This window comes from Gymnoscopelus braueri (assembly GCF_963280865.1).
Source record: "Gymnoscopelus braueri genome assembly, chromosome: 9".
Classification (NCBI taxonomy): domain Eukaryota; kingdom Metazoa; phylum Chordata; class Actinopteri; order Myctophiformes; family Myctophidae; genus Gymnoscopelus; species Gymnoscopelus braueri.
The window spans coordinates 19356735-19367310 of record NC_137610.1 but is presented as its reverse complement, the minus strand read 5'-3'; the positions used below and the strand labels follow the sequence as shown (position 1 = coordinate 19367310).

The following is a 10576-nucleotide window of genomic DNA, read 5'->3' as shown; positions in this document are numbered from 1 at the left end:
GGTTGGTTCAACTGGTCCATCTGGTTTCAGCAACTAAACCACTTCAGTCCCAGCTGCACCTGTGAAACTTCCCTGGAAGCTGGCCAACTTCAAAAACTTTATTAGGAGTTCTATGAACAGCTGAAATAGATTGAATGTGGGTAGGTACAGGGCCGTAGACAGACCTTTGTGTGAAACTAAATTGAATAATCCCCCTAAATTTGCTTTATTAGGTTATTGGAACCGGCTCAAGTTAATAATAAATCAAATCAGCGTTCAAGTGTTGTTTCATCATTTCCATTTCCACCCCTTCTCTCTCAATACAATTCCTGCTTGTAATGGAGGAAAAACTATTTCTTGCCATCAGCAAGTTCCATGCTTTTAACCCAAGACTATATTTTACTTTATAATTTTCTCGCTTGTCAGTGACTCACGCTTCATGACATCGGCGACGGCGAGTGTTGAGCTACACTTATGGCTGGTTGACAGTGTAGCTCAACATGCTTGGTCATTTTGTAGCTTTGTAGCTACCAGTGTGAATGCACCATTACAAATATTAAAATGTTAACCCCTTAAACAGCCTATCACCAGAACCAAGTTCATGACATGCAAGGCATAGACATACCTTGTATCTAAAACCAGACTGATCAGGAAACAACTGCCAACAAAAGGCCCTTGGTGTAGTCTTGAGAGAAATGATAACATTGGGCAAAAAAAGGGCAAAGCTAACAGGTGCTCAGGCACTGGTATGCTGCAGAATGCATGCACATGCCACAAAAAACACCCTGGATTTGATCCAGAGCTAAACTGAGGAGTTGTTTTCAACTTAACTAGACATTTTTTTTTGTTTTGAAAAAGGACCCACGTTTATTATTTGAAGACTTCTATTAAGTTAGAAGAGATACTGTATCTGGATAAATGTTTTTGTATGTTCAGAGGCAACGTTGAGGAACAACATTCATTGTACAGATACCTACATTGTACTCAAAATTAACTAAGGATTTAGGTTCTGATCCAATACGTTTTGGAGACCTATTACAGTATATGTGACAGTATTGTCCACAGATCTTTTGTATACAACAAGCCTACAGCTTTTTTTCAATTTTTTTTTACAGGATTCTTTGAAGGGATTATAAAGAAAAAGTAACTGACCAGTGACCTTGCTATTAAAAAAAATCCAGAATAGACCTCATTCAAGTTTATTTAAAAGGAACACTGATATATTTTAGAATCTGACCCCACACGTCAAGGACCTTCCTTAACAGTTTAAAAGAGGAAACTTGAGGAATCATTCTAAATCAGATTTGTAACACAGTTAATTATTTTTGGCATATATTGTTAACCATGTCCCCAACATAGCAGATATTCTCTAAAAGGGTTAAATCATATTTTTCATTTCAGGTGGTCTTTAATGTCTTTTAGTAAGCTAATTATTTCGTGAAAACCTTTTCATATTAGCTTAATAAATTGTGTATGAAAGTGTATAAAATGTAGACCACAGTTGACATGACTCCACACCTGGCCCAACCCATATCCTTCGGGAGAACTACATTTTGGAACAAAGGATGGTTTCTTTACTGTTCAAAGCTGAAACACCTGTGAGCAGTTCACCACTCCCATCATTTGAGTCCGCTCTCTCTGTCTGATCAGCCGGGTGTCACAGTAGACCTGCAGCACAAAAGTGAAGCATGAAGTCTCCTGCAAAGGCAGCGGCGCTCCTCTTGGCAACATGCACATGGTTTCTGTGTGCCACTGCAGACCTGGATGGTAAGTAGACAATATTTAATACTTTTTGATTTTCAATTTTCTTTGTAACCTTGAAAGTTTAAGCCATCACATTATTAACCACTTAAAACCTATAGTAAAATGGACCTTACATCTGCACTCGGACCACTTTTCCCGTCTACAGCAGATCTCTTTGGCAAAAATAGTCGATCTACAAGTTCACAATCGCATCCGATGCATTGTGAGCTTGTAGATCTCCTATTTTTGCCGCATGTTGCCCCCAAAATAGGGATGCTGGGGTTCAAGTGGTTGACCTAACCCACTGTTGCATATTAAGTTACTTAACTATTAGTTCTGGTAAACTTTGCAGCCTTATCTCATCTCACGAGGAGAAAAACCTGGACAATGACTACAGCCCAAAGTGTCTACAGGGTGGGATTTCAGTTGTACAGTATGTAGGCCCAGAAGCTGTATTATTTGACCAATCACAACATGTAAACAGATCTGCACTGCATCATCAACATGATTTCAACACGGATGGTACTTCCTGTACTTCCACTTAAAGACATTTTCAGTGGCAGTTCTTGTTCTGCAGGGTTGCTGGTTTGAGTTCATTCAGCCACATTTATGACCTTTTACCTCAATAACAGTGCTTATAGCCAATAACATGTTTTCTAAGGGCCATAGACGAGATTGATTGTTGTTGAATAGTAGGGCTATAACATTAATTATACAACAGCTACTTCCAACTGTGAATTATGGTCAAGACAAGAGGCAGTCTGAGCCATGCCAATAACCACAATCAGGGGGGGATTTCCCCCCTGCCCATACCTGAAAACACACTGCCCTCCAGTGGTCCCATCACCTTTGAGTGTACACTGTATTGATCATGTGTATTTTATACATGTAGGAGGTATATCGTAATAGTTTTGTTTCTGAAAGGCAGAAGTCGTAGAGAATTTGTTATAAATGCTGAACAACATTTTATTAGCAAAACAAAACGTGCTTGAATTAATCACTAACAGACAGTTACAGCAGCTCGGTTGTCAGTTACTGGTTCTCTTTCCCCTAGAAAAGGCCATGTAGAGCTGGCCCTGAGTGAACACAGGCTGAGGCAGATAGATGCCAACTCGTTCATTTTCTTGCCCCTGACTTTGTTAATGGTGCCATCATGACACAATCTTAGAGGTAAAGAAGGTACTGCATGGCTGGCAGCTCAGTCCTGGTGATGTGCTGTGCTGTGCTGTTTTAATTAACCACCCTCTGTAGAGCCTTGGCTTGCAGTTTTGAGTTGAAGATCTTCCACATGATGTGACATGATGTGACCAGCTAATGTCCTCCCTCTCACTTATGTGAACCCCCCAGAGGAACCTGAAGCTGCTCACTTTCCACTGCAGCTCTGTTGATGTGATTCTCCCTGCAGCTCACTGTAGATGGCACATGCATGCAGTAGGGCAGGCCCCCTGGTGGCTATAATCTGGATCAATGATGGACTGTTTTTATGGGGGCGCACGCATATTACTAACCCAGGGGGAGTCTGGGTTCAAACCAGAAACCTTACAATTGTCAAGCTCTACCTCCAACTTCTGTTGTGAATTTGTGCCTGTTTCTGCACTTGCATGTACATCAGTCTGTCCTTACCTTATCTCTTTTGATATTATTGTTGTATCTCGGCTACATTGAAAATGAGGGCCTGCCCCTCAACTGTATTCCGAGTTGAAATAAAGGTTATGATGATGATGACCTACAGTAGGTAGTCTAATAGTGACTAAGTAATGTCTTGTAATGACTAGAAATGAGATGAAAAATGCAAGTAGGGCTACAAAAACAGATGTTTTTCAGTGTAACTTACATGGTGTAACTTCCTGTTTGTCCTGTTCTCACATGTATCTAAATCTGTGCTAATAGCTCCAGTAGTCCACACAAAACGGGGGAGTGTGAGAGGCACGTATGTGGGCGTAAAGGGGAAGGATACACCAGTCCATGCCTACCTGGGAGTGCCCTTTGCCAAGCCACCTGTTGGACCTCTGAGACTGACCTCACCCAAGCCTGCAGAGAGATGGGAAGGAGTGAGGGATGCCACCCAACAACCATTCATGTAAGAGGCAAAACATTAGTGTAAATTACACTTTGACAGTTTAAGCTGCGTGTAGAGAAAAAGATAATCAATGTGGCATAAGACCTCACACTCAATTTCATGCAACCTAAATGCATATTTTACAGGTGTGTTCAAGTCACTGATTTTATAAATATGATGGCGGCCAATCTATCCATGGAAGTCAAATTCCCGAACATATCGGAGGATTGCCTTTATCTCAACATTTACACCCCTTCCAAACCATCTGAGAGACGAAAACTGCCTGTAAGTATTGAGCTCACAACTCAGATGAAGAAGCATTTGTCTGTAAGTATTAAAGCTGCAATCTGTCATTTTCATGTTATGTCCTATTCTACCTGGGGTCTGAACCAGGGTCCCCCATGCAAACGCAAAAATGTCTACTGCTGAGCTAAGAAAACCCATTTGGGCAGAGGATAATTCACGTTTTGAGCTTCATGTCCCTACCACCACCTACTGTACAACCACCACCTACTGTACAACCACCACAGTTGTGTTAGTATTATTGCCATTGCCATACTCTGCTATACAGATTGTTCAAAATAACATTTTATTCACAAAACAAAGTTATGGATTGCAGCTTTAACCCTTGCAAACAAGTAGTGTTTATGTACTTATCAGGTTTTTATCTAGGATGTGTAGGACCTTTTACATTACTAGACATGTTATTCTTTCTGTCATCAAGGTCATGGTGTGGATCCATGGAGGAGGATTTATCATGGGTTCTGCATCAGGATATGATGGTTCTGCTCTGGCTGCTTACCAGGATGTGGTTGTTGTTCTGATACAATATCGCATTGGAATACTGGGATTCCTTAGGTAAGACTCCCCAGAACCATGTAGCCTAATGCTGTGTTCAAACTGGATGTATTTATGTTCTGCAAACGTCTCTGTTCACAAAGCACAGGAGACAAACATGTACCAGGAAACTTTGGATTACTGGACCAGGTGGAAGCCTTGCGATGGGTCAAAGAGCACATCCACAACTTTGGAGGAGATCCAGGTTCCGTCACCATATTTGGGGATTCTTCTGGAGGAGTGAGCGTATCTGCATTAGTAAGAAGAACGCACATACACAGAACATGAACAAAATGCTATCAAATCAATAATATAAATCTTCAAAAGTAGTCAATAAAATGGTGTGTTAAATATTTTCCAGACATTCAACAGCTACGCATGTAAAAAGTCAGTTTATGATTTTATACGTTTGTTCATAAGATTATCGTGGGCCTTATTTTCATCTCTGTTCTCTGTTTTTCACCTGATATCACTAGTAGTTACATGCCATTTAAATTCATGTTTAACCCACAGCAAATAGTATGAATCCAAGGTGCCAATATCTTGACATATCTTGTATATGTTTTCCTCTCTTTTATTGGCAGCTCCTTTCTCCATTGTCTGCTGGCTTGTTTCATGGTGCAATTGCACAGAGTGGCTCTGCAGCAAATTATCATCTCTATTCCTTCAACCCTTTACCTGTAGCCCAGGTTAGTTTTGCAATTGCAAACCCTTAGATGAGTGACAGGATATCATCACTGTTGGGTGGAAACCTCGTATCTCCATAGTTTTACTAGATCAATGTATTTGTTACACTTCATTTCTCTCTGTGGGTTTGACAAAATATTCAACCAACAAAAAGTATTAGAGCTTGTGACTAACATCTCATAACTCCATTAGATCCATTGGAACAGGTTTTTCTTTTTTCATTTCATTGGACATAAAAGGTTTCCACTTGACAACGATTGATTGATTGATTGAATACTTTATTAGACAGAAATGTAAACAGCACAAGGTACAGTCAGACATTGACCTAAAGGTATAACACAAAAAATACCTGGGGGCTTGTTTCCATTGTCGTCCTATGTATTCAATTCATCAACATAGCATAAAAAACACCAAAATTCAATATCATCAACAAATATAAAACACTATTATGTACAAAGTAGAGAAATTATATACAAATGCCTTGAATGTCCATAACGAAACCCATTATTGTGCTTGGTAGACTGTAGCAAACATTTCTGGCTGTGACAGTTCTACCACAAAGAAGGTTGCTGAATGTGTGATGAAGTTGACCATAGATGACATAGTGAAGATTCAGAAAGAGGTGAGATTTCCTGTATTTGGGGATAAAAGAAAACTGAGAAGGCCTTTTAAGACAAGTTAAAGTCATACAATGCAAACAATTTTTTTTTTTTCTCATAGAGTCATGGAACCATTATTGATCATAACTGTAAATGGTATCTAAAGACATGGATCAATGTATCTTGACATTTCATATTTCATATTTCATATTTTCTCCCTTGCATTTTGCAAACAGTAATTGCTACTCAATTTGTCTGTAACAGAATGAAATGCTACAATTTGGACTAACTGTTGATGGACAGTTCCTTCTCAAGTTTGGAATGGAGGCTTTACAAAATCATGAGATGCACAATGTACCTCTCTTGACTGGGTTCAATAATGATGAAGGTGGTTGGCTCATAGCAAACGTAAGTTAATATATAACCTACTATCAAATTTGGAAGAACACACACACGTGCACACGCGCACGCACGCACGCACGCACGCACGCACGCACGCACGCACGCGCACACACACACACACACAAACACACACACACACACACACACACACACACACACACACACACACACACACACACACACACACACACACACACACACACACACACACACACACACACACACACACACACACACACACACACACACTACTTAGTAGCTACATGGGCATTGATCCTCTGAGTTTTACTCCATTTTAAAGACCAGACCCATTGCAAGTTGCTGTACTCTATCTGCCACCTTGAGCCATCCCATTTCTAGCAAAGTGAGCTGGGATTAGGTGAGTGGGTTTGAGGTTTAGTAGCAGTCTTATAAGTTTGTTTTGAGAGGTCTGTAGGTTTGTTTTTAGCAAGCATCCAATGCCAAAATGGCTTTGGATGGCTCAGACTAGAGTCCTCAGTGTATTCCTGTTGATAAACAAAGATATCCTGTATGGAGGAAAATACAGTTGATTTATGATTTATTACGGGTGCAGAAAATTATGTGGTCACTTGAATTCTCTAACACCACTTCTGGAGATCTTGGTCTGGTCCGATGTCAAAATTAGGTGTGTTATCAGCTGTTTTAGGATATACAGTACAGGCGACAGAACTTACTGAATGATTTAAAGATGGGGGCATCCGACGACCTTTGCTGTGTGTCACTCCCCATCTCTCTCTCCCCATTTCCTGTCAGTCTACTATACTATCAATAAAGGCAGAAAAAGCCCAAAAACATTTAAAAAAAGAAAGAATACATTTTGATCTGGGGGTCTGTAGAGGCCGCAATTAGCAAGGGTTTCGATTTGGGGAAGATGTCAACCCTCACTGATTATATAAAAATGTAATATACATTTATTATTACATTTTGCTCCATTTATCATCTATAATTCCACAGAGATAAAACCATGTTCTATATATCTATGTAATAGGTGTTTTGTCATCACAGATAATGGCTCCTACAGGTTGGGTGGATGGAATGGACCGGCAAGTAGCTACAGCCATAATGAGCATGTTTACATCCCCCACTGTAAGTAATAACATGCCAAAATGTTCAGAAATGAAAACATACTTGCCCAATATTTGATTTCACAACTTACTGCAAAAAAACTTACTTGTACAGCATGAGGTATTGTGAGTATGCCTTTCTATTCTTGCAGGCATTTCTGTTATTGTACCAAAATATTCAGAAATACCTTGATTGATTGAATACTTTATTATTTGATTATATCCGGCAGGCCCGAAGTTGTAGATAAGGCTGTGTGTGCGTGTGTGTGCGCGCACGCGCGCGCGCGCGCGTGTGTGTGTGTGTGTGTGTGTGTGTGTGTGTGTGTGTGTGTGTGTGTGTGTGTGTGTGTGTGTGTGTGTGTGTGTGTGTGTGTGTGTGTGTGTGTGTGTGTGTGTGTGTGTGTGTGTGTGTGTGTGTGTCTGTGACTAATCTCGCAATCCGCTGGAGTATTTGGCATCAAAACGACAAAATGATACAGTACAATACAAAAACATACAGTAATACTTACACATGTGTAAAAAGATTTATATCTCCATCAAGTACTGCATACTGTACTGTATATACAGTATTCAATGTGCAATATTGGAAGTCCCATTGTGAAATATGTTCATACACGATATGTGCAACTATACCCAAATGCACACAGAATGTCCCATCATACAGAAAGGAGATACTGGTAGGGATAGGGGATGCATACTAGCACATTAAATAGAATTATACAATAGATGGTTCTGATTAAGCAATCTATTTGGGTGAGAGCCATGTGTTATTTCCAATAATATAATGGCTGGTATTGCTTGGCAAAGCATATTTACAGCAAAATCAACTCTTTGTCAAACCATGATAGTGTTTTCAATTCACCATATAAGATCAAATATGTATCCAAAAAAAAGCAATAGATCACTGTTGATGTGTTATGGCAACTAGCATCACAGCTGTGCTGTTATCCACCTCAACACTCCCTATCATGGTCTCTTGCATAAATATGCAGCCGTGTAGAAGGTGGAAAGTCCAGTATGGTACTGTTTCTGCTACAAGCAATTAAGTGCAGTCTGTATCATGTGAAATAAGAACACTCAAAGAGAGCCCTACCATCCTCATAATTGACTGAGAGTAGGGAAAGCCAGATGCCTGTTGGTACAAATAATTTAGCTACAGTACCTACAGTGAGCAGCATTGTCCACGATCGAGCTCAATTTGACCCACATCATCCCCCATTCACCACTTCCCAGGCGTTTTTCAAGGCCTTACTGAATGTTCTGTCTATGATCTAGCCTGAAGACCGGTGGATAACAGAGCTGTTGGCAGATGAATACATGGGAACGTCGGGGGATCGTGCGAAAGTTAGAGATGGGTTTACTGAGGTGCTTGGAGATGTGATGTTTACCATTCCTGCCATTAAGGCTGCAAACTTCCACAGAGGTAAGATCGATGGTGATAATGTTTATCAACAGAATTTAAAGCTGTAATCCTTGACTTCTATGTCCTACCTGGGGTTTGAACCCTGTACCCCCTTGTGGGCGTCAAAATGTATTCTGCTGGCTAATACAGAAAGCCCATTTGAACAAAGAAAGAACTGGGTTTTGAGCTCAATGCGTCTGTTGTCAACCAGTAGTGGTCCTACCCAACCACATGATAACCATTTCTCAATAGAAGAGCAGGTAAACCAAAGACAACCCCCGCACCATATTAGTTATTTTGTTATAACAAACTACAATTTGGTCAAAATAATGTTTTATTCACAAACAAATGTCATGGATTGCATTATTCAAAATACAAATATGTGGTTTGTACTGGCTAATATAAATGTAAACAAGAGAGTTGTCCTCTCACAGAAGCATCTGTACTTCTTACCTATTTAGATGCTAGAAACTTTAAACAAAGTTGGACAGGGATTATTTTTTCACCCCATTATGTTTGTCTGTTGGCAAAATTATTTGTGAACAAATGGCCCTGGGTCGAAAGGGTCAAAGGTCAAGGTCAAATCAAAATCAAGAGTGGATGGGCAGATTTCATGAAACGTGATGAGAATTATCAGTACACTGCCCAGATGACATGATTAACTTTTGGGTTGAAATGGTTAATGTCACTCCACCCCAAATGTTTTAAAGTGTCATGGTGCCGCTATACCAGCCCGCTTTACGTTTTGTTCTCTTGAACCGTAGGTCTTACAATCAAGCAATAGATCATTAAGAAGAAGAAGACACCAAAGACCAGGTGTTGCATGACATGACACGAATGAACCTCCCATTTCTTTCACCCTCCAAACAGATGCAGGACTTCCAGTGTACTTCTATGAGTTTGAGGAGACACCCAGCATGGTCAAGAAGAAGAGGCCCAGCTTTGTTGGCTCTGATCATGGGGATGAAGTTATTTTTGTTTTGGGAATATGTTTCACAGAAGATCAAGTCATAGTGCAAGGTAAAACAAGACCAAGTTTTGCAGCTCATCATGTTGTCTATGTCTATTAGACATAGTCTATATTTCTTTCTCTCCCAGAGTCATGTACAGAGGAAGATGAACAGCTCAGCAGAATTATGATGAAATACTGGAGCAACTTTGCTCGTACAAGGTAAGAGTCTACTCCTCAATGTGCAGAAGTTTTTATCGATCCATTCTGTGTGGCTTCATACCATAACTCTTAACTGTCAATATAACCTTCTTAATTTAACTCTTTGTGTAAAAATGTTTGCTGTTTGGTAATATATTATAGTCAGGGGATATTAGCAGAAAGATTTCCAATCTTGGAATAAATTCCTTACCAAAAAAAATCTTCACCAATGTGTTTGTAAAGGTGTCTAGTAACACATCTCACAAAGACTGAAATTCAGTTTCCCTAGGAGAATTTTTGACAGCTGCTGAAAGTTGGGGTACCCACCATTTCCCTGCATTTCCATGCAGGGCAAAAAAAATCTAATTTTATTTCTGTTTTAAGTAGCATGTGAGGGGTCAAACTAGGGTGTTTTTATGATTCTGAATCCATTGCAAGCATTTGTTTTGCACCAAAACCACTCCTTGGGCTAAAAACGGCCATAGCCATCCTTGTCCAGGTATACTTTTTGTGTAAAAAGCCCATTGAGATTGGGCTGTTTTTAGCCCAAGGAGTGGTTTTGGTGCAAAACAAATGCTTGCAATGGATTTAGAATCATAAAAACACCCTAGTTTGACCCCTCACATGCTACTT

General features: G+C 40.0%; 1 protein-coding gene across 1 annotated transcript in view; it reads left to right on the top strand.

The window, feature by feature from the left end:
* Positions 1-1655: 1655 nt before the first annotated feature.
* Positions 1656-10576, top strand: part of ces2b (carboxylesterase 2b) — a 74990-nt gene continuing 66069 nt past the window's right edge. The window contains exons 1-12 of the mRNA XM_080438522.1: positions 1656-1746; positions 3613-3802; positions 3928-4066; positions 4506-4639; positions 4723-4876; positions 5203-5307; positions 5826-5927; positions 6169-6312; positions 7333-7413; positions 8667-8814; positions 9664-9813; positions 9892-9964. Of these exons, the coding sequence (XP_080294648.1) occupies positions 1668-1746; positions 3613-3802; positions 3928-4066; positions 4506-4639; positions 4723-4876; positions 5203-5307; positions 5826-5927; positions 6169-6312; positions 7333-7413; positions 8667-8814; positions 9664-9813; positions 9892-9964 (1499 nt within the window). The 5' untranslated portion in view covers positions 1656-1667. The remainder of the gene's footprint in view (positions 1747-3612; positions 3803-3927; positions 4067-4505; positions 4640-4722; positions 4877-5202; positions 5308-5825; positions 5928-6168; positions 6313-7332; positions 7414-8666; positions 8815-9663; positions 9814-9891; positions 9965-10576) is intronic.